We start from the raw sequence: 25,348 nt of genomic DNA on the forward strand, positions 1-25,348 counted from the left end.
AATATTTAATCAGTTCTGAGGAATAAAGCAAAAAATGTTTATGTAGCACCTGTGGCAACCTCAGGTCTTGGCTTGGTGCTTTACAGCTGATGAGTTAGTGCTGGGGTGCAGATTCCATTGCTCTGGGCTGAACATTAGGTCAAGGAATGAGTGGATGCATCGGCCTAGGATTTGGGCTTGGTGCTGGAAGTGACTATTCCGGGCAAACTGGAACTACTTAATTAGCCTTGGATAATACAAGTGCCATCACAAAGAAGGCACAACAGCAACCCGCACCCCCCCCCCCAATCTCTTAGAAATATGCATAGATTTGGCATGTCATCTAAAACTTTGACAGACTTCTATGAATGCACAGTGGAGTGTACCCCGACTGGTTAGTTCACAGCCTGGTATGGAAACACCAATGTGCAGGAATAGATAAGTCTACAGAAAGTGGTGGATATAGCCCACTGTATTGCAGGCAAAGCCCTCCCCACCATTGAGCATATTCACAAGGAGCACCGTCACACGAAAGCAGCATCAATCATCAAAGACACCAATCATCCAGGCCATGCTCTCTTCTCACTGCTGCAATTGGGAAGAAGGTACAGGAGCTTTGGGTCCCACAGCACCAGGTTCAGGAACAGTTATTACCCTACAACCATCATGATCTTGAACCAGTGTGGATAACTTCACTCACGTCAACTCTGAACGGACTCCACACCTATAGACTCATTTTCAAGAACTCTACAATTCAATAATATTTATTTACTTTTTTATTATTTGCACAATTTGTCTTCTTTTGCACATTTTTGTCAGTCTTTGTTATTTATAGTTTTTCATAAATTCTATGGTATTTCCTTATTTTCCGGTAAATGCCTGCAAGAAATGAATCTCAAAGTAGTATATGGTGACAAATACGTACTTTGATAATAAATTTACTTTGAACTTTGATGCAGTGGAATTTTGCCCTTTGACAATACTGTAAGATCTTCAGTTACTATAACCACTTCGTGCAAATGTGCAATACACTACGATACAATTTCTTGTTCAAGTTTATACAGGGTGCCTTTGCTCTGATTGGGTGTCGGGGATGAGTGTGATAAGGCAGGACTGAAAGGGACATCAGTCTAAAGGACAGACCAACGTTTGTGTCAGTCCTGCCTGAGGAACTGAATTCTCTTGGCTTCCGTAGGTATATTTGGTCACGTTTCCTTGCAATGTAGGCCATTTGACCCATTGGATCTGTGATAGCCCTCAGAGCAATTACATCAATCCCAGTTCCATTCTCTCTCTCTCTCAAATGACCATTTACTTCCGAATTCTCCTACCACCCGCATACATACACAAGATGTAATTTACAGTAGTTAAGTGACTTATCAACATTTTGGGATGTGGGAGGAGAGCAGAGCACCCAGAGGGAATGTGCAAACCCCACACAGGCAGAACTGGAGGCAAGATCGAAGCATGGTCACCAAATCTTTGCGGCAGCACTGCAAACTGTTGCATCACCATGCTACAAGAATGGTTACCGTACGGCAGGGTATTAAAAAACATGCCTCTGTGACTATGGTGGACCTGGCTGTGAAAAGGAATGACAGATCGGTTTTCTTGATCTCCTCCTATTCACAACGCTTCCTCTTCCTTGTGAGGGCACAATACCATTGCACTTAAAATGATAACTTTCTCCACAAGAGAGTAGTGCGGTGTTTTCAGGACCAAGTTATACTGATACATCAGAAATCTTAAACAAGGCAAGTGCACAATGCTTGAATACTCAACAAAAGTCATTAAATCTGTTGCATTTTGCTTACATTCTATTTTGAACTAAACTGTGTAACGCTGACATTTATTTCCAACAAGTGGTTGTGGAAGATAAACGGCAGTCAATTGGACTCACTAAACTGACATTACAGTAGGCGAGAAATAATCCCTTTAAATGCTTGTCTAGAAGAATCAAGAATTATGCACAGTGAATTCGTAACCAGTATTTCATTGGATAGTTGGCAAGTCCAGACAATATACAGTACGTAACATATACCAGTTGGATTGTTGGGAATTCCAAGCAATTATCATGAGTAACCCTTAACTTGGTGGGTAGTTAGGGACTCCAGAAGTAGAGTGCGTGACCTATATCCCACTGGAGATATTAGGAGCTCCAGGCAATTTCACAGCCATTCACTCCTACCCCGCAGAACTAAGAACTCCGCAAAGTTGCACTTTAATTGCCTCCAGCAATTAGTTAAAATAGTGCTTAAATTAACATTCTTATGTCAGTACTTTCACGGAGAAGTTCCAACGTGAACCTTGTCATCCAAGCAGCCGTTTCTAAGAACTGCATCCTGAAACAAACGGTTTGTCTTCTTTGCCATCTCTTCCATCACACAATCCTGCAGCAACCCTGTCTCTTTGCCTCTGGCTCCTCCAGGGGGGCCTTAAGTTTTAATATTGGCGGGTCCCCACTGGAATAAGAGTAAGAGGGAGAGCTCCCATTGAAACTGACGTCCGATGTCCTTGAACCCACCAAGCAGTTCTTTGGGTGAAGCTGGTCCTTCTCCAGCACCCTGCCCTGACCATTTGCCAAGCCGGCGTCCTGAGGGGTCTGCTTCCTCAGCTTGGCTGCCCGCTGCCTCTTCAGCTCCGACAGCGTCTGGCAACTCCTGTCCTTGTTGAGCTGTGGCGAGGGGGTCACGTCACAGCGATCATGGGGAACCTGTCCGTTCACCTTGTCTTCAGCGCTGGGTGTCCTCAGGGAGTCAGTTTTGGACATCGACCGCCGGGATGCTGGAGTCGAGGCGGGAGTGCTGCTTTTCCCACTCGCATCAGGTGCTTCTTCCGTGGATTCTGTCCGTTCATTCTCAGTTTGAGAGATGGAGGACGAGTCCTGCATTTAAACCAGGAGAGGAAATGATTACTTTCTAATAGCTATGCAGAGTAAAAGTAAGTGGCAGTGGATGTACCAATAATCAGTGTAACATAAAATTAAGAACATACAGTAAATCAATTGGGAGCTTCCTGAAAATTGTCAATGAGGAGAACTACCCTCTTGCCGGGGTTGGTTGTGTCCTGAGAGATAATGGAAGCCCAGGCCATAAACCATAAGATATCAGACTAGAATTAGGCCATTCGTTCATAGCCTTAAGATTCCGGGGCATAGATTTAGGATGGAGATGAAGAGGAATTGCTTTTCCCAGAGTGGTGAATCTGTGGAATTCTCTGCCCAATGAAGCAGTGGAGGCTTCCTCAGTAAATATATTTAAGACAAGGTTGGATGGATTTTTGCATAGTAGGGGAATTAAGGGTTATGGGGAAAAAGCAGGTAGATGGAGATGAGTCCATGGACAGATCAGCCATGATCTTATCAAATGGTGGAGCAGGCTCGATGGGCCAGGTGGCTGACTTCTCCTCCTATTTCTTACGTTCTTATGTCTCTGCCAGTCAACCATGGATGATTCAATTTTTCAAACCGATTCTCCTGCCTTCTCCCTGTAACCTTTAACACCCTTAATCCCTTTACCAATCAAGTTCTGTCAGTCTCCACCGTAAATTAATCTAAGAGGAACGTTTGATGGTTTTGGGCCTGTACTCACTGGAGTTCAGAAGAATGGGGGGGGATTTCACTGAATCTTATCGAGTATTTAAAGGCCTAGTTAGAGTTCACATGCTGAGGATGTTTCCTATGGTGGGGGAGTAGGAGACTGGTGGGCTCAGCCTCAGAATAGGAACAGAGATGAAGAAGAATTTCTTTCACCAGAGGGTGGTGAATCTGTGGAATTCATTCCCACAGACGCCTGTGGAGGCCAAGTCATTGGATATACTCAAAGCAGAGGATGATAGGTTCTTGACTGGTAAGCACATCATGTTCTCGATATTACTCGTTTCTTTTCCTCTCACTTTTGTATTTGCTCAGTTCATTGTCTTTCTCTCATTCACAAGGCAACACGAGTGAATCTGCAGATGCTGGAAATAAATAAAAACACAAAATGCTGGCAGAACTCAGCAGGCCAGACAGCATCTGTGGGAGGAGGTAGTGACGACCCTTCTCCTGATGAAGGGTTTCGGCCCGAAACGTCATCACTACCTCCTCCCATAGATGCTGCCTGGCCTGCTGAGTTTTGCCAGCATTTTGTGTTTTTATTTGTGCCTTTTTCTCATTGGTTGTTTGCCCACCCTGCTAGGTGTGGTCTTTCATTGGTTCTATTGTGCCCCTTCATTTACTGAGCATGCCCGCAAGCAAACAACTCTCAGGGTTGTACGTGGTGGTGTATATGTACTTCGATAATAAATTTACTTTGAACTTTGATTCACTACTAGTTTTAATTTGTTGAGCAAAACATCATGGGGTGAAGGACCTATTCATGTGCTGTACATTTATAATGTGTTCTACATATATAATTCTAATAGATATCTGTATGAGAAAGTGTCCCAGACACAGTACATGTTAAGTCACTTTAGATCTGATAGGTTTGGATTTATTCAGAACTGTGGTCATAAGGCAGTTATGTAAACTAACAATTAGAGCACCTTTGATTTAATAAGCATCGTCATCATTTATTTTTGGATGGAATTCAGATAATTCAGCAGTTTCAAGGACCCCCATCTCTAATGCCCACTCCATTCAGTAGATCAACAGCAGACATTGGGGGGAGAGAGAGAGAGAGAGAGAGAGAGAGATTCTCTGACCATTGACAAAGAGCAAAAGGTGAACAATAATTGGCCATTGTTTAGAATAGGTCAAGATAGCTTATGTTATTTATAGCCATGTGCAATACTTTATATAATCTGTTTGAGTACGCCATGTGGATATTTTTCCACGAAGTGAGGGGGTTGCTCTCCAACTGCAATGCTCCACTTGGCGCTGTCTTGTGATCTTGTGCCATCTAGTGGCGAAACAGAGAACTACAGAGATCAATACTTGTCGCCAATTCAAAGCCTAAAAAGGGACAGGTGCTCTTCCAACTGGAAGAGTCCTGTGTATAAATCAGGAGCAGGAGAAGCACTTGACCTTCAAAGCCTGCACTGTCATTCAACACAGTCAATGGCTAATCTGAATAAAGCATCAACTCCCATTTCTTCCTATCTGCTGATTATCTCCTTCCTCCTGAGCTTCCTTTGACGAATCAGAATCAGGTTTATTATCACTGTAATACTATACATCATAGGAGCAGAATTAGGCCAACCAGCCCATTTGTCTGCTCTGCCATTTCATCATGGCTGATTTAATTTCATCTCAACCCCATTCTCCTGCCTTCACCCCAAAAACCTTTGATACCCCGACTAATCAAGAACCTATCAAACCTCCTCTTTAAAAACGCCAAAGACTTGGTCTCCACAGCCACCTGTGGCAATGAATTCCACAGATTCATCCCCCTCTGGCTAAAGAAATTCCTCCTCATCTCTGTTCTAAAGGGACGTCCATCTATTCTGAGGCTGTGCCCTCTGGCCCTAGAAATGCCCATGTCATGAAATTTGTTGCTACTCCTGATTGTTAAATCTTTGTTGAGTTCTTTGTTTTACACACACACACACACACACACACACACACACACACACACACACACACACACACACACACACACACACACACACATACACACAGACACACACACACACACACACACACATACACACACCCACACACACACACACACACACACACACACACACACACACACATACACACAGACACACACACACACACACACACACACACACACACACACACACACACACACACACACACACACACACACACACACACACACACACACATCGGGGGTCTATTTTAACCTGCCAAAGTCTGTCAAGGTCTGGATTCAAGATAGAATGTGGGCAATTACCACGTGTAATATGGTACTACAGCAAGATAGGGTAAGGAGAAGATTTATGAGAATGTGGCAGAAACAGGTCCTTTGTTCCATCTAGTCCATGCCAGCCTAATTTTCTGCCTAGTTCTATCTACCTGCACCCAGCCCATAGCCTCCATACCTCTCCCATCCATGTACCTATCCAGTCCAGATGAGCTGCTTGGCCCAAAACATCGACAATCTATTCCCCTCCATAGATGCTGCCTGACCTGCTGAGTTCCTCCAGCACTTTGTGTGTGTGTTACTTTGGATTTTCAGCATATGCAGAATCTCTTGTGTTTACCACGTACCTGTTCAAACTTCTCTTAAACATTACAACTGGACCCACAGCTACCATTTCCACTGGCAGCTCGTTCCACACTTGCACCACCCTCTGAGTGAAGGGGAACCCGCTCAGGTACCCCTTAAATGTTTTGAGCTGACACCACCACCCCCACAGGCACTGCTCGACCTGCCAAGCCCCCCCCCCCCCCCCCCAGCAGATTGCAGTATCTGCTATCTCCTGTGTCAACTATTTATGGAGGAAGGGATGTAATACAAAAGAAAGCAAGTCTTACTCCAACTATAGAGGGCTTTGGTGAGCCACAAGGAGTATCGTCTACAAATTCAGTCTAATTTAAGAAGGGATATACTGGAAGCAGTTGAGAGAACTTTTTTACCAGTTGGATTCTCAAGGTGAAGTGTGATAAAACTGAAGAGCTTGGTCCTGTACTCATTTGAGTATGTACAGCAGAACGAGAGGTGATTGTAAAATTGCACACTATTGTAAAACAGAGGGAGAGTTGGGGCGGACCCCTGGCCCTAGAGCAAGGAAAGACCCGAGGTTTTCTGGTTGGCTGCCGGTCACTATTGGTGTTCCACAGGGAACTGTGCTGGGACCGATTGTTTTTACGTTATATGTCAATGATTTGGATGATAGAATTGATGGCTTTGTTGCAAAGTTTACAGATGATACGAAGAGAGGTGGAGGGGCAGGAGTTTTGAGGAAGTAGAGAGTCTATAGAAGGACTTAGACAGATTAGGAGAACAAGCAAAGAAGTGGCAGATGGAATACAGTGTCAGGAAGTGTCTGGTCATGCACTTTGGTAGAGGAAATGAAAGGATTGACTAATTTCTAAATGGAGAGAAAATATGAAAAAACAGAGGTGCATAGGGACTTGGGAGTGCTTGTGCATGATACTCTAAAGGTTAATCTGCAGGTTGAGTCTGTGGTGAGGAAGGCAAATGCAATGTTAGCAATCAGTTAAAGAGGACTAGAATATGAAAGCAAGGATGTAAAGTTGAGACTTTATAAAGCACTGGTGAGGCCTCATGGAGTATTGTGAGCAGTTTTGGGCCCCTTACCTTAGAAAGGATGTGCTGAAACTGGAGAGGGTTCAAAGGAGGTTCACGAAAATGATTCCAGGATTAAATGGCTTGTCATATGAAGAGTGTTTGATTACTCTGGGCCTGCATTCACTGTAGTTCAGAAGAATGAGGGGTGACCTCATTGAAACCTATTGAATGGTGAAAGGACTTGATAGAATGGATGTAATGAGGATGTTTCATGTAATGTGGGAGTCTAAGACCAGTGGACACAGCCTCCGAATAGAGAGGCATCCTTTTAGAATGGCGTTGAGGAGGAATTTCTTTAGCCAGAGAGTGGAATTAGTTACCACAGGCTGCTGTGGAGGCCAAGTCTTTATGTATATTTAAGGCAAAGGTTTATAGATTCTTGATTAGTCAGGGCATGAAGGAATATGGGGGGAAAGCAGGAGATTGGGGCTGAGCGGATCAGTCTTGATAAAATGGCGGAGCAGACTCAATGGGCCAAATGGCCTAATTCAGCTGCTTCATCTTATGGTCTAATATGAGGGGTCATAACTTTAAGGTGTTTAGAGGAAAGCATAGAGGGGGAGTCAGAGGTGGGACTTTTACACAGAGGGCAGTGAGTGTGTGGAATACGTGGCTGTGGGTGGTGGGTGAGGCAGATACACTAGGGACATGTGAGAGACTCTTAAATAGGCATCTTGATGGAGTGGAATAGAATTTTACCGTCGTTGCTCAAGGCAACGAGATTGCAGTGCTACTCCCGGTCATGCAAAACGGGTATAGACAATGCATGAGATATGGCTTAATGAGAAAATAAATACCCATATCTCCACACACCAAGTTACTTCAATGGTCCGTAACACTCAAAGGTCATTGGCAAGCTGGAGTGAAAGAGAAATGGAGGTTATGTGGGAGGAAAGAGTGACATTGGTCTTAGAGTAGGTTAAAGGGTTGGCACAACATTGTGGGTCAAAGGGCCTGTGCCGTACTGTGCTGTAGTGTTCTATGCTCAGAAGAGATTTCATCCATTTAATATTTAGATGAGAAAGATTTGTTCCCTCAGAAAGTCATAAACCTTTGTAATTTTCTATTGGAAGTAGTTATTGGATAAACTCTATCGTTGAATAGAGCAAGGCAGGAAATTTAGTTCAAATTGGAGTCAACGGCTGTAGGGAATGGGAAGAAAAGGGTTAACAGCTGAGGTTACGTTTGGATCTGCCGTGATCCTCTGGACAAACAGGTCTGGGTGCACCCCTCCACCAGGTGATTTAGGCCATTACCAGGTCAATGTTCTCCTGATCTTTGGATGAATCTTTATCCTCTGCATCGCTGCTTGCGACTTCCTTCTCCATTTCCTTCTGACCCATCTGCTGCCAGATTATTGCTTCCTGTTCACATTCCTTCCTGTACAAATTGTTCCGGTCACACACACTGGCTCTCCGTACCACTGTTCTGAAAGGAAACAGGATAGCTATATCAGTGTGAGCTCAAAGACTCTCCTGGATCAGTCCCAACATGCACAAGTGATTTGTTCTGGAAGGAAACAGGATAGTGGTATCAATGCATGGAGTGTTGCCACAAGAAAGCAGCATCCATCACCAGCAATCCCCATCTTCCAAGCCATGTCTTTATACGACCATTGAGCAGGAGATACAGGAGCCTTAGGTCTCTCAGCACCAGGTTCAGGAACAGTACTGTCCTTCAACCATCAGGCTCTTGAACCAGTGTGGATAACTTCACTCATCTCAACACTGAACTGATTCCACAAGTTTCAAGGACTCATGTTCTCAGTGTTAATATTTTGATTTATTGATTAATTGATTATTTGTTTATTTTGTTTTTGTACAGTTTGGCTTCTTTTGCACATTGGTTCCTCGTCAGTCTTTGTATCTATTTTCATTGATTCTATTGTTTTTCTTTGATCTACTGTGAATACCTGCAAGAAAATAAATCTCAGAGTAGTAAACTTACTTTCAACTTCAGACTTTGAATGTGAACTCAAAGATTCCCTTCTGGATAGTCCTCAATCTGCACTAATAGTTTGAACACATGATAGTATAATCCATTCACCAGGAATAATCTGGTTCTTGCATTAACACACAGGCCATCAGCCTCGTGATGTACCGTGGAGAGCACTCTAACTGGCTGCATCACCGTCTGGTATGTGGGGCTACTGCACAGGATTGAAATAAGCTGCAGAGAATTGTAAACTTAGTCAGCTTCATCGTGGTCACTAGTCTCCATAGAATCCAGGATCTCATCAAGCAGTGATACCTCAGAAAGGACCCCCATCACCCAGGTCATGACTTGTTCTCATCATTACCATCAAGAAGGAGGTATGGGAGCTTGAAGTCACATACTCAATGATTCAGGAACAGCTTCTTCTCCTCTGCCATCTGATTCCTAAATGGACATTGAACCCGTGAGCACCACCTCACAACATATATATATATATAGTGTGTGTGTGTGTGTGTGTGTGTGTGTGTGTGTGTGTGTGTGTGTGTGTGTGTGTGTGTGTGTGTGTGTGTGTGTGTGTGTGTGTGTGTGTGTGTGTGTGTGCACACATGCTTGCACACGTGTGCAAGTATGTATATATTTGCCAGTGATATTCAACCTGATTCTGATTTTACTCTTTGCAGCGTCTCCCACAGCTTCCATCATATTTCTATTTCAGAATGTTAGACACAAACCAATCGAGTGGGAAGTTCAGGAAAAAAGATACTTTTGCCCTAGCAATGTTTAGAAGATGAAACTCACAGGAGATGTTCACCAGGATGTTGCCTGGATTTGAGAGTAATAACTATATAGAGAGGACAGACAAACTTGGACTGTTTTCTCTGAAGCGTCGGAGGCTAAGGGGTGACCCTATAGATGTATGTCAATATCAAAATCAGGTTTTTTTTGTCACCAATATATGTCAAGAAATTTGTTGTTTTATGGCAGCAGTACAGTGCAAGACATATAATAGTGCTGTGCAAAAGTAATATATATTTGAATATGAGAGAGAGTGAGAGACACAGAGAGAGAGAGAGAGAGAGAGAGAGAGAGAGAGAGAGAGAGAAAGAAAACAAATGAATGTCTAAGACTTTTGTACAGTACTGTATTTGTCAATATGGAGCAGGGAGCAAATTTGTAAAATTTGTAAAATTGTCATCTGATTCTAAACAACTGGTTTATTGGTTATTACAGAATGTCTCTCTGGTGTTTCCCGCTCCCTCCCCTCTCCCTTCCTCTTTTTCAACCATGATTCCCCCCTCCCTGCCCCCTTCCCACTCTCAGTCCACAGGGGAGACATATCAGAATCGGGGTTATCATCACTCACATTGTGTCATGAGATTAGGTTTTTTTTTGTGGCAGCAGTACAGTGCAATACATAAAATTACTGCATTACTGTGTAAAACTTGTAGGCACCCTAGTTATACATGTGTGACTAAGACTTTTGCACAATACTGTAAGCTACAATAAAAATAAATAAATAATACAAAAGAGGAATAGTGAGGTAGAGTTCGTGGTCTGCTCGGAAATCTAATTGCTGAGGGGAAAGAAACTGTTCCTAAAGTGTTGAATGCGTGTCTTTAGGCTCCTGTACTTCCTCCCTGATGGCAGTAATGAGAAGGCTGCATGGTCCAAATGCAAGGGTCATCACCTTCTCGAGCCACCGGCTTTCAAAGATGTCTTCGATGGTGGGTAGTGAATGTAAAATTATGAGAGACCTAGATAGTGCGGCTACCTCTTAAAGTCCATCCCTACTTGGGAATAAAGGGAGCTTTTCCTGGCTGTCTGCGGGTGACTAGTGGTATTCCACAGGGGTCTAAGTTATAGATATAATACAAAAATAATTGTTAATGTTCTTTTGAGTAGAGAATGAATTTTTAGCCAACCTTTCTTGAAAGAAAAACAGTTAAGCTTAGCTTACCTTTCCTGAAATTACTGTTTCTTTCTCTTTCATAAAATTTAAAAACTCTTAAGACAAACATAATAAACTACTCAATTCTGGGTCGAACTTGAGATAAGCACACATGGATTTCACCTTCAATTCAAATGAGACGATTTCCATCCTTGCTCTGAATGCTTGTTAAACAAGAAAAAGCTTGCTCACATATGTAAGAAGTTGAAAACTGCAGCAAAATGTTCATGGCTTTCTTATGAATGGCAGGATGCTCTTCTTTAACAGAAATCCAGAACTTGTACAGGGGCAGTTCAGTAAATCTCATCTTGAGTGCATGATCAGAGTGCAGCTCACAAAGTTCTTCCTCTTCTCTCAAAGTCAAGTTCTCAGGCTGAGCAGAAGATTCAGAGAAAGAGACCCTTGCCAAGTCATACACTTGTGTCGAAAGGGAGGAGAAGTACTGTTCAATTTTCCAGGTGCCTTTCACTAAGACTCGAGATTTGCTGATATGCTTCATCACTCTCAAGCCAAGCAGAATGGAAACATTTCAAGATTTCCTTTTTCAGCATGTTTTTTTCTTTTAAATCCAAGAATCTTGTGACTTGAAGTCAAAAGATTTTCTCCAGGGGCTTGCAAAGACTTGTTCAACGGGTTCATATGATGAAAAATGTCTGCTAAGTAGGCTAGTTTTTGCAGCCGCTCTTCATCTTCAAAGCACTCAGCAAAATCTAACCTACTATTTTCTTGAAAGTATTCCTACAATCCACCATTCAGCTCAAGCACCCTTTTGAAGGCTCCTCTTCTGCCACGCCACCGGATTTCTGTCTGTGGCGGGATTTGTCCAGGTCTTCACACAGTTTTTTTTAAGAGTCATTACAGCAGACTCTTAAACTCCTTGGAGTTGAAGGACTGCAGTGCAGAAGAGCCACCAAGAACATTCCGGAGGCTGCTGAAAAGGCCTCGCGGTGGCTGTGGATCCGGAGGTGGGGGGGATCCGTTGATTAGTGTGCCACTTGGACACAAGTCGGGGGCTGATCACCCCCGGCTTGGTCGCCCGGGCGAAGGTGTCTGATGATTAAAGACCTGAATCATCCTACGACCCCGGATTCATCACTGAAGACATGTCCAAGTAGTACCAGAAGTTGTATTCCACAACTTACAACAATCTCGAGTGAACTGATATGAAAGCTACTAAATAACTTGCTTTCTGAGATGTTTTACTGACAGTGACTGACTTTATTTTCAAATGCTTTAATCTGTTTGTTTTGAGATTCCAACAGTCTTTTAAAAGTAATCAGCTCTTTTATGTGTCATATGGCTGTAATTTGTAGTTAGTATCTTTTCAGTTTTACTAGAGCCATTGCTGAAGGGTCTGGGCCCGAAATGTTGACTGTTTACTCTTTTCCATAGATGCTGCCTGGCCTGCTGAGTTCCTCCAGTGCGTGTTGTTACATATTTGATGCACCATCAATAACTCTCGGAGACGTGAGGCGAGATATAGGCTTTTATTGGCTGGAAGAAAGAACAAGCAGCAATTGACCACCACACTGCATCCTGGAGACTGAGGCCGGGGCAGTGTCTCCAATCGCCTTTATACCGGGGTCCGTGGGAGGAGCCACGGTCAGTGGGAGGAGCCACAGGAGCAGTCAGCGGGGGGGGGGGGGGGGGGCGTGTCCAGACAGGTATATGTAGTTCACCACAATATTTGTCACAGTCTAGGCACAGTGGAATAAGACAACTTGGATCACCCGTCCATGTAAAATCTATTGATGAAGAGCTTTCATTGTAAAGATACGGTACCGGCTAATTACTTTAGTCCCACCCACTGCTTTTGTCTCCAGGATCCAGAAGAGGCTGTTGTGCTTCTTCCGGGGCAGCAGGGGGCATTGGGCCTCTGCTGCAGTGCTGAGTCTTCCGATTACGGAGGCAGTCAGTTATTGGTGGGTGTGTGCGCACTCAGCTATGGCTCTCCACTTCAGGACCCTGCAGCGACCACCCTCCGAGGGGGCATGTACTGGCGACGTACCTTCTCCGCCAGGGACGCAGCGTGCAGGAGGGCACACGGCTTCCAACGGACAGCATCAGCCGCACTGCTTTAAGGGAGCTGCCTCGCTCATACCAAGAGCTGTTGAGGGTATGGGGCCTAGTCTCACCCAGACAGGGGCGCGGTGCTCCAGCTGTGAGGGGGATCGGTCCCCATCCTATTAAGGTGGGCGCCGCGGGGACTCGAGGAACAGGAGAGGCTCTGGCTGCACCAGCACCTGATGGGCTGCAGGTGCTCATCAAACCCAGGCCTCGGGATACCAGGCAGGAGAGGGTCCCGCTTAACGTGAGCCGTCTCGCGGGGAAGCCCACCGTGCCACTCCATGGCGCTCCAACGCGTTTCTTGGACGGGCTGCTCTTGTGCACCGTTCACTTTCTTGCCTTCGTTTGCTAACCAGACTCGCCTTGACGGCCTGTTTCACTATCTGACAGCGGAGGAGGTCCCCAGTGGAAATCTCTTTATACAGGGTTCCTTCCGCTGTACAACGGGGACCTGGGGTGCAAGGTACTGCACAGGGCAGTACAGTGCAGCAGGTATTGACACCCCGTCCACCTGTCCATTCGGTGGCCGGGAGGAGTCAGTGTACCACGCTTACATGGAGTGTGAGAGGTCCCAGGCCCTGTTTGAGCGTCTGGAGGGGCTGCTGCTCAGGTTCCTGTTGTACTTCAGCCTCGCACGCCTCATGTAGGGGCACCCAGAATGGAAGGGGGCAGGTCGTGAGGAGGATGTACTGGCGGGTTTGCTCCAAGATGGCCACCCAAGAGGCGGCGTGTTGTGTCCTTGAGCAAGGCACTTAACCACACACTGCTCCAGTCCACCCAGCTGAAAATGGGTACTGGCAAAATGCTGGGGGTTAACCTCGCGATAGACTGGGGTCCTATCTGGTGGGGGGGGTTCTCATACTCCCCCATAGTCGCTTCACGCCACGGAAACCGACATAAACACCAGCCTGATGAGCCGATAAGGCTCGGGGCAGACTTTAACTTACTGCGCACTGGGCTGAGGTTGCTAACGGGGCTGCTCGGTCACTGCCTATAACTGCAAGTGCTAGGTTTGTGCAAAGTTCAGAAAACAATGTTTATTCTTATTTAATCACGATTTCTTGCAGAACTCCTAGCGATCTCTCACAGAACCCTAGGGTTCCATGAAACACCATTTGAGAAACCCTGGATTAGGAGAATGGGCAAATTAATAGCAGATGAAATACAAATGTTGGGAAGTGTACGGTCATGCACTTTGGTAGAAGAAATGAAAGGGTTGACTAATTTCTAAATGGAGAGAAAATACAAAAAGCTGAGACGCAAAAGGACTTGGGAGTCCTTGTGCAGGATTCCCTAAATGCAGGTTGAGTCAGTGGTGAGGGACGTAAATGCAATGTTAGCGTTCATTTCGAGAGGACTAGAATATAAAAGGAAGGATGTAATGTTGAGACTTTATAAGGAACTGGTGAAGCCTCACTTGGAGTATTGTGAGGAGTTTTAAGAGGAGTTTTAACTGGAGAGGGTTCAAAGGAGGTTCATGAAAATGATTCCAGGATTAAATGGCTTGTCAGATGAAGAGTGTTTGATGACTCTGGGCCTTTATTCACTGTAATTTAGAAGAATGAGGGGGGACCTTATTGAAACCTATTGAACGGTGAAAAGCCTTGACAGAGTGGATGTGAAGAGAATGTTTCATGTAATGTGGGAATCTAACACCAGAGGACACAGCCCCAGAATAAAAGGGCACCTTTTTAGAATGGAGATAAGGAAGAATTTCTTTAGCCAGAGAGTGGTGAATCTGTGGAATTCTTTGCCACAGGCAGCTATGGAGGCCAACTCGTCATGTATATTTAAAGTAGAGGTTAGTAGAATTACGATTGGTCAGGGCATGAAGGGATACGGGGAGAAGGCAGGAGATTGGGGCTGAGAGGAATATTGGATTAGCCATGATGAAATGGCAGAGCAGACTCAATAGGCTTGATGGTCTAATTCTGCTCCTATATCTTATGGTCCTATGATCCTGTGGTGAGAGGTGGAAGTGGGCAAGGCTGGCCGACAGGGCTCTGGGGAAGCTGTACAGGCCAATCCCCTGTACAGTGGATGCAATGGACTGCAGAAGCACTGATGTGCTCCAACTGTACCATCAAGCTCAGAGAATGATGGAGATGGGAGGTCATCGATGGCCTATGTTCCACTGGGAGCTAAGGGCCCAAGTAAGTGAGATAGCGTGGATAGACCAAGTTTTTAATCTCGTCTATCAAACAACCTTTCCAATACAAGAGGGCATAGGTGAAAGGTGGAAAGATGGAAGGAAATTCATGAGTTAAATTTTCTTTACGCTGTGGTAGGTTGCTGGGAGAGGCAGTGAAGTAAATGCGATAACAATGTTTAACAACCATTTAGACAGGCACATGAACCGACAGTGAATGGAGGGACACGGACATTATGCAGGCAGAGGGGGCTGGTTTAAAATGGCATCATGGTTAGTATAGAATTTGTGGGCTGAAGGGCCTGTTCCTGTTCTGTACTGTTCCGTGCTCTTCACAAACAACGTACCTTCCGCTTACTTGCAAAGCACTTGATCAAGATAAAGATGAGCTTTATTTGTCACATAAATGTTGAAACATGGAAACGCACAGTGAATCACGTCAATGACCAACGCAGCCTCAGTGTGTGCTGGGGGGGCAGCCTGCATGTGTTGCCATGCTTCTGATGCCAACATACAATGCCCACAACTTTCTAACCCTAAGCGGTACATCTTAGGAATCTGGGAGAAAACCAGGGAATCTGGAGGAAACCCACGCGGTCATGGGGAGAACGTACAAACTCCTTACAGTGGTGTTAAGTGAGCCCCGATCACTGGTGTTGTAACATGTTATACCAACTGTTGACACTACTGTGACAGCACGGCCAGAGACTACTCCCAACAGGCCAATAGTTTATCTGAGGAGTGAGAATATTCCAAGGAAACGCAAACTGAACCAACGACTGATTTGAAGTGACAGTAAAATTTCACATTTTTATGCTCAGGTTTCTGACTCTGAGAGTAGTATAAATCCCCTGAGCCCCTGTGTTCCTGGTCTCCTGGAGGGAAGCACACAGTTTAGTTATCTCTCCATGTGTAGGTAGGTCTAATAAAAACATCTCAGTATACTGACCCTCGGCTCCCAGCACTAGATGTTCTCCTGCTCAGAGATGACTTGTTCTTTCCTTGTGACTTCTGGATGCTTTCGTGTTTGTGTTTGAGTTGTCGTAGCAAAGTCCTGGACTCTTCATCGTCACACAGGTCTGCAAGGGAAAATTAACAGCCTTGTCATACAGGTATACCATCAGGCTGAATCAAACTGCTCAAGGTATGAACCGCCTTTCTTTCGAGGGAGTTCAGGTCAGTGGTTCGAGTACCACTCAGAGACTGGGGCACATAATCTAAGTGGACACTCTGGTACAGTACTGAGGGATGTCACTTACTGGAGGAGATACTAAACCAGGACCCCAGGCAATTTATGATTCCAGTGCTGCATTTGATGAAGATGGCCGTGGAGGATATATTTAAAATGAAGGCTGATAGGTTCTTCATTAGTAAGGGCGCCAAAGGTTACAGGACAAGAATGGGGTTGAGAGGAATAATAAATCAGCCATAATTGAATGGAGGAGCAGTCTTGATGGGCCGAATGGTCTAATTCTGCTCCTGTGTCTTATGCATAGAACATAGAACATAGAATAGTACAGGCCCAGTACAGGCCCTTTGGCCCACAATGTTGTGCCGACCCTCAAACCTTGCCTCCCATATAACCCCCCACCTTAAATTCCTCCATATACCTGTCTAGTAGTCTCTTAAATTTCACTAGTGTATCCGCCTCCACCACTGACTCAGGCAGTGCATTCCATGCACCAACCACTCTCTGAGTGAAAAACCTTCCTCTAATATCCCCCTTGAACTCCCCTCCCCTTACCTTAAAGCCATGTCCTCTCGTACTGAGCAGTGGTGCCCTGGGGAAGAGGCGCTGGCTGTCCACTCTGTCTATTCCTCTATCATGTCTCCTCTCATCCTCCTTCTCTCCAAAGAGTAAAGCCCTAGCTCCCTTAATCTCTGATCATAATCCATACTCTCTAAACCAGGCAGCATCCTGGTAAATCTCCTCTGTACCCTTTCCAATGCTTCCACATCCTTCCTGTAGTGAGGTGACCAGAACTGGACACAGTACTCCAAGTGTGGCCTAACTAGAGCTTCATAGAGCTGCATCATTACATCGCGTCCCTTAAACTCTATCCCTCGACTTATGAAAGCTAACACCCCATAAGCTTTCTTATCTACCCTATCTACCTGTGAGGCAAATTTCAGGGATCTGTGGACATGTACCCCCAGATCTCTCTGCTCCTCCACACTGAAACATATAAGATTATTAAGAGACTGGACACACTGGAGGCAGGAAGCATGTTCCCGCTGATGGGTGAGTCCAGAACTAGAGGCTACAGTTTAAGAATAAGGGGTAGGTCATTTAGAACAGAGATGCGGAAAACCTTTTTCACCCAGAGACTGGTGGATATGTGGAATGCTCTGCCCCAGAAGGCAGTGGAGGCCAAGTCTCTGGATGCACTCAAGAGAGAGTTAGATAGAGCTCTTATAGATTGTGGGGTCAAGGGATATGGGGAGAGGGCAGGAACGGGGTACTGATTGTGTATGATCAGCCATGATCACAGTGAATGGCAGTGCTGGCTAGAAGGGCCGAATGGCCCACTCCTGCACCTACTGTCTATTGTCTATTGTCTACTACCGAGTATCCAGTAATGGTCTAAGGGCTCTTGACCAACATAAAGTTCTCATTGAAATGCATAACCCAGGCTTTTGTTTCTGCTGATTGCCAGTCTCTGTAGTCGCAAACTGGGCTGAGATACACTTTGAGACTTGCCAAGTTTGTGATATTTACATTGTAAATACATTTCTTTCCTTTTCTTTCAGTGATGTACACTCAGAAGCACCATCATCCACAGAAAAATCGGGCCTCTGTGGTTTTGCCATGTTGTCGAAGCCTTTGATCACGCACAGTTAAAAGGACAGAGACATCTTTTTCTCATACTGACATATTATTGTAACCCCGTTCATATTAATTCAACTGCAGTGCAGAGAATCCTCATCCAGCAAATCCTCTAATAATACCCACAGGTGAGACAGTGCAGTGAGGGCTCGTCTCGGCCTGGCTATTAACATTCATTTTAGAGTACAGATAACAATTGTAAACCACACTCCACTAAGGAAATTATTAGTTTTTATGAACTTTGGGTTTTATCAGCTACCTCGCTTTTCCAATTTCTTGTGTATGTTTTTTTTATAAGTATTAGCAGTTGAAATTATTAAGCAGGGTCAAAAGAGAAAGTAAATTTGCTCTCTTCCCCCTTAATCAATTCTGAAATCCATTTCTGACTGAAGCAGTCACATTCAAAATCCTAAGTCATTCAAGACCAACATTGGGATGAAGTTTTGTGTCAGCTTCAAGCGGCAGGCTGGAGAATAAAGGACAATTTGCTCTGTTATGTAGATGATCAGAGTTCCACTAACTCAGCTGCTGGTTATTAAAACTCCACAAGTGGTGGGGAATACACTCAGGGGCCACTTTATTAAGTACACCTGTACCCCTGCTTAGTAATGCAGATATCTAATCAGCCAATCATGTGGCTGCAACTCAATGCATAAAAGCATGCAGACATGGTCAAGAGGTTCAGTTGTTGATCAGACCAAACATCAGAATGGGGAAGAAATGTGATCTAAGTGACTTTGACTATGAAATGAATATTGGTGCCAGACAGGGGGATTTGAGTATCTCACAAACTGCTGATCTCCTGCAAATTTCACACACAACAGTCCCTTGTGTTTACACAGAACGGTGTGAGAAACAAAAAAAATCCAGTGAGCGACCGCTCTGTGGGTGAAAATGCCTTGGTTAATGAGAGAGGCCAGACTCATTCGAGCTGACAGGAAGGCGACAGTGACTCAAATAACCACGCGTTACAACAGTGGTGCGCAGAAGAGCGTCTCTGAATGCACAACACGTCAAACCTTGAAGTGGATGGGCTACAGCAGCAGGAGTCCACAAATATACACTCAGTGGCCACTTTATTAGGTACAGGAGGTACCTTAATCTGTCAATTTAATCCCTCAATGCATCCCTTAAACCTGTTCTGCTGTATGTCAATCAATAGTTCAGTGCCTGAACTCCTCCCTTTGGCTTGAATACTTCAGTCAGTTGGTCACACGTGGATGTTCGATCGTAAGTACACATTTCCTATCTGGATGCAGAACAGCTTGCTGTGGCAACTACTCTGTATGTAACCACAGAAACTGCAGAGAGTTGTGGGCACAGCTCATTGCACCACGGAAACTAGCCTGCTCTGCGTGAACTCTGCCTACACTTCTCGTTGTCCCAGTAAAGCTGCCTGCGCAGTCACACACCCTTCCCACCCTGGACATTCTCTCTGCTCCTCTTTTCCATTAGGCAGAAGATTCAAAACGCTGTCCACCAGGCTCAAGGACAGCTTCTGTCCCACTGTTATCAGTCTATTGAATGCTTCCCCAAGATGGACTCTTGCCCTCGCACTCTGCCTCACACAATGCTCTGAATGAAGCAGTTTCCCCTCGTGTTCCCATTAAACTTCTCACCTTTCACCCTTAACTCATGACCTCTAGTCGTAATCCCACCCAACTAGAAATCTTGGTAGGTGTGACAGCAATAAACCAACACTAATAAAATCAATATATCATGATTAACTTCACAATACGTGCTGTGTTCAAATATACATGAAATGAAAAAATATACTTTGTAATTTGTTCGACCTTTTTTGTATAAAGTGTGAAATTTAATCCAATGTACTGCTTATAGAGTTTTGAAAGACCCCTTGGAAATTCTGGATATATTAAATAGCAGAAATAAACCTATAAGGAATGTTTTTTTTTAAATTCTGGGCCATCAATCATCCATTTGTGTTAATCCTGCATTAACCCCTTTTTTTTTACCAGATGTATCTGGAAAAACCAGATTCAGTAACAAGGGTGTGAGAAACTATTGAGATTGGTCTATTGAGCCAGTGGGGATAATTTCACTCAACTTCACTTGCCACATCAGTGAACTGTTCCCACAACCTATGGAACATACATAAAATGCTGGAGGAACTCAGCAGGCCAGGCAGCATCTGTGGAAATGATAAAGTAGTTGACATTTTGGGCTGAGACCCGGTCAGTTCTGATGAAGGGTCTCAGCCCAAAACATTGACTGTACTCTTCCCATAGATTGTGCAGCACACCACCCTCACCATTCCCAACATTCTTTGCTCCCACCAGATATACAGACTCGCTCTCCGCTCTACATTGACAAATACAGTACTGTGTAAAAGTTTTTGGCACCCTTGCTATATACATGTGCCCAAGACTTTTGCATAGTACCATAATTACTATTATTTCTTTTGTCTTTGCACAGTTTGCTGTCTTTTGTACACTGGTTGTTTGTCTGCTCTGTTGGGTGCAAGCTTTCATTGATTCTATTACGATTCTTGGATTTACTGAAAATTAATCTCAGAGTAATATATGGTGACGTATATATAGAAACATAGAAAATAGGTGCAGGAGGAGGCCATTCGGCCCTTCGAGCCTGCACCGCCATTCAGTATGATCATGGCTGATCATCCAACTCAGAACCCTGTACCTGCTTTCTCTCCATACCCCCTGATCCCTTTAGCCACAAGGGCCATATCTAACTTCCTCTTAAATATAGCCAATGAACTGGCCTCATCTGTTTCCTGTGGCAAAGAATTCCCCAGATTCACCACTCTCTGTGTGAAGAAGTTCTTCCTCATCTCTGTCCTAAAAGGCTTCCCCTTTATCCTTAAACTGTGATCCCTTGTTTTGGACTTCCCCAACATCGGAAACAATCTTCCTGCATCTAGCCTGTCCAATCCCTTTAGAATTTTAAACGTTTCAATAAGATCCCCTCTCAATCTTCTAAATTCCAGTGAGTATAAGGCTAGTTGATCCAGTCTTTCTTCATATGAAAGTCCTGCCATCCCAGGAATCAATCTGGTGAACCTTCTCTGTACTCCCTCTATGGCAAGAATGTCTTTCCTCAGATTAGGGGACCAAAACTGCACACAATATTCTAGGTGCGGTCTCACCAAGGCCTTGTACAACTGCAGTAGAACCTCCCTGCTCCTATACTCAAATCCTTTTGCTATGAATGCCAACATACCATTTGCCTTTTTCACCGCCTGCTGTACCTGCATGCCCACCTTCAATGACTGGTGTACAATGACACCCAGGTCTCGTTGCATCTCCCCTTTTCCTAATCGGCCACCGTTCAGATAATAATTTGTTTTCCTGTTCTTGCAACCAAAGTGGATAACCTCACATTTATCCACATTAAATTGCATCTGCCTTGAATTTGCCCACTCACCTAACCTATCCAAGTCACCCTGCATCCTCTTAGCATCCTCCTCACAGCTAACACCGCCGTCCAGTTTCGTGTCATCCGCTAACTTGGAGATGCTGCATTTAATTCCCTCATCTAAATTATTAATATATATTGTAAACAACTGGGGTCCCAGCACTGAGCCTTGCGGTACCCCACTAGTCACTGCCTGCCATTCTAAAAAGGTCCCGTTTACTCCCACTCTTTGCTTCCTGTCTGCCAACCAATTCTCTATCCACATCAATACCATACCCCAATACCGTGTGCTTTAAGTTTGCACACTAATCTCCTGTGTGGGACCTTGTCAAAAGCCTTTTGAAAATCTAAATATACCACATCCACTGGTTCTCCCCTATCCACTCTACTAGTTAGACAATAGACAATAGACAATAGGTGCAGGAGTAGGCCATTCGGCCCTTATAGCCAGCACCCACCACTATTCACTGTGATAAATCTTCAAAAACATCTTCAAAAAATTCTATAAGATTCGTCAGACATGATTTTCCTTTCACAAATCCATGCTGACTTTGTCCGATGATTTCACCTCTTTCCAAATGTGCTGTTATCACATCTTTGATAACCGACTCTAGCATTTTCCCCACCACCGATGTCAGACTAACCGGTCTATAATTCCCCGGTTTCTCTCTCCCTCCTTTTTTAAAAAGTGGGGTTACATTAGCCACCCTCCAATCCTCAGGAACTAATCCAGAATCTAAGGAGTTTTGAAAAATTATCACTAATGCATCCACTATTTCTTGGGCTACTTCCTTAAGCACTCTGGGATGCAGACCATATGGCCCTGGGGATTTATCTGCCTTTAATCCCTTCAATTTACCTAACACCACTTCCCTACTAACATGTATTTCCCTCAGTTCCTCCATCTCACTAGACCCTCGGTTCCTTACTATTTCCGGAAGATTATTTATGTCCTCCTTAGTGAAGACAGAACCAAAGTAGTTATTCAATTGGTCTGCCATGTCTTTGTTCCCTATGATCAATTCACCTGTTTCTGACTGTAAAGGACCTACATTTGTCTTGACCAATCTTTTTCTTTTCACGTATCTATAAAAGCTTTTACAGTCAGTTTTTATGTTCCCTGCCAGCTTTCACTCATAATCTTTTTTCCCTTTCCTAATTAAGCCCTTTGTCCTCCTCTGCTGGTCTCTGAATTTCTCTCATTCCTCAGGTGTGCCGCTTTTTTTTGCTAATTTATATGTTTCTTCTTTGGACTTGATACTATCCCTAATTTCCCTTGTCAGCCATGGGTGCACTACCTTCCCTGGTTTATTCTTTTGCCAAACTGGGACGAACAATTGTTGTAGTTCATCCATGCGATCTTTAAATGCTTGCCATTGCATATCCACTGTCAACCCTTTAAGTATCATTTGCCAGTCTATCTTAGCTAATTCACGTCTCATACCTTCAACGTTACCCTTCTTTAAGTTCAGAACCTTTGTTTCTGAATTAACTATGTCACTCTCCATCTTAATGAAGAATTCCACCATATTATGGTCACTCTTACCCAAGGGGCCTCGCATGACAAGATTGCTAACTAACCCTTCCTCATTGCTCAATACCCAATCTAGAATGGCCTGCTCTCTAGTTGGTTCCTCGACGTGTTGGTTCAGAAAACCATCTCGCATACATTCCAAGAAATCCTCTTCCTCAGCACCCTTACCAATTTGGTTCACCCAATTTATATGTAGATTGAAGTCACCCATTATAACTACTGTTCCTTTATTGCACGCATTTCTAATTTCCTGTTTAATGCCATCCCCAACCTCACTGCTACTGTTAGGTGGCCTGTACACAACTCCCACCAGCGTTTTCTGCCCCTTAATGTTATGCAGCTCTACCCATATCGATTCCACATCCTCCAGGATGTACTTAGTTAATAAGTTTATTTTGAAGTTTGAAAACAAAAATGTAGATTGATATAAATAATATATTCAATAAAGTTTGAAGAGAAGCAATGTAAGAAATAATAGACACCAGAGATTCTGCAGATGCTGGAAATCCAAAGCAACACACACAAAATGCTGGAGGAACTCAGAAGGTCAGGCAGCATCTATGGAAATGAATAAACACACAAACTGCTGGATGCTGCCCGACCTGCTGAATTTTGCATGGGTTGCAATGGAAGAAATAGTTTGCTATGATCAGGTGCAGCTCCACTGTTACCGTGGCAAGCGCCACCAGGGAGACAGAAGTTGAACAAGATGGGGCCTTGTTGTCCCCTGACTAGCAACTCTGATGGAAACAAGATAACTTATGACACAGCTGCTCTCTGCATCCCTCGTTCGTCAAGGCAAATGGTGACCTCCAATAGGTGTGACTAACCAATCGGTGTTTCCTTCAGGTAGGTCTTGGCGTTCAGACTTGCACCGTGAGCTGTCAGTAATTCAGCGATTTGCATCTGTGAAGAGAAGGAAGCAAAGCATTATTAACAGGAAAAGCGGCAAAACTTCCTTTCCCCACCTCAGCTCCTCAAAACAGAAGTTTTCAATAAGCCCTCGTGAATACCATGTTTTGACTTCATTGTTAATAGCTATTTATCACAGTCACTTTACTGTATACTTTGTGCTCTGTGTTAACCACGGTTCAGTCTATAGTATCCTCGTAAAGTCAGCTCCACACACAAAAATCCATGCTAATAGACGGCAGGGGCTGCAGCAGGATAGTGTAAACACTATTACGTGTCAGAGGCCCTGGTTCACTTGCACTGCTGTCCAGAAGGTGTTTGCATGGAAGTTTGGTTGATCGCAGAGCTTGGCAAAATGTTTGTTGGAGTTTGTATGTTCTCCCCTTGCTACCTGGGTTTTCTTCAGGTGCACTTGAACATTCATTTTCTAAAGTGAGGCTTATTCACCTCCCGGCCTTGATCATCTAGGTCTGGTGTCCCCAAATCAGACAAGTTATAGGAAAGACATCATGGGAAGGGCCTGAATTATAGGGGGGAGGTTGGGCAGGCTAGGACTTACGTGGAACACAGAAGACTGAGGTCTACCATATAGAGGTGTATAAAGGGCAGTGTGAACTCCAGTTGGACGGTCCCAAGCTCGGCTGTGAAAGGAGGAGGGTTGGGTGTGGGGCTAGCAACCCCATCCCGTAAAATAACCCGTGCTACAGAATCACCCCCGGCAGAGGAAGGATACACAAAGAAGGTGGGTTACACTTGGAAACTTACTGAGCGAGATGCGGAGCACACCAGGATGCCAGCATGCAGAACTTTGTTGATAACCTGCTTGTACAGTATGTGAACTCCTCCCACTACACTATTAACTACCACCACAGAAAGAATGGTCCGGGAGTGAGGACTCTGCCAAGCTACCGTTGGTGGCCTATGCCCCAGTCGGGGTGATGGGCTGAAGGTGGTGTGAAAAAGCCAGCGCTGCAGCACAGCAGTTAACGTAACACTACTACAGCGTCAGCAACCTGGGTTCAATTCCGCCGCTGCCTGTAAGGAGTTTGTATGTTCTCCACAAGACTACATGGGTTTCTTCCCACATTCCAAAGACATACGGGTTAGTAGGTTAATTGGTCACACGTGTGTAATCGGGCGGTGAGGGCTCGTTGGGCCAGAAGGGCCTGTTACCGTGTTCTATCTCTAAATGAGTACATAATATACCCGGTCAGTACTGAGCCAAGGAATTATGGAATCTTAATGTAGTCTGCATCTTGAGTGGAATACAAGAGACAAGTACACTAAAGTAATGAATGATCGGGAGTTCATCTTGTTCCAATATTTATCCCTAAATCAATAGCACTGAATTCGAGATTAGCTTTACGATCTGTAGGAACTTGCTGTAGGCAAATTTGCTGTT

General features: G+C 44.5%; 1 protein-coding gene across 3 annotated transcripts in view; it reads right to left on the minus strand.

The window, feature by feature from the left end:
• Positions 1 to 742: 742 nt before the first annotated feature.
• The window catches only part of LOC140736173 (protein phosphatase 1 regulatory inhibitor subunit 16B-like), a 223,878-nt gene continuing 199,272 nt past the window's right edge, over positions 743 to 25,348 (minus strand). For all 3 annotated transcript variants that reach the window (XM_073062040.1, XM_073062042.1, XM_073062041.1), the window contains 4 exons: positions 23,865 to 23,940; positions 16,230 to 16,359; positions 8,438 to 8,609; positions 743 to 2,863 (listed from right to left, as the gene is read on the minus strand). In XM_073062040.1, the coding sequence (XP_072918141.1) occupies positions 2,360 to 2,863; positions 8,438 to 8,609; positions 16,230 to 16,359; positions 23,865 to 23,940 (882 nt within the window). In that variant the 3' untranslated portion in view covers positions 743 to 2,359. The remainder of the gene's footprint in view (positions 2,864 to 8,437; positions 8,610 to 16,229; positions 16,360 to 23,864; positions 23,941 to 25,348) is intronic.

This window comes from Hemitrygon akajei, chromosome 11, assembly GCF_048418815.1.
Source record: "Hemitrygon akajei chromosome 11, sHemAka1.3, whole genome shotgun sequence".
Lineage (NCBI taxonomy): Eukaryota > Metazoa > Chordata > Chondrichthyes > Myliobatiformes > Dasyatidae > Hemitrygon > Hemitrygon akajei.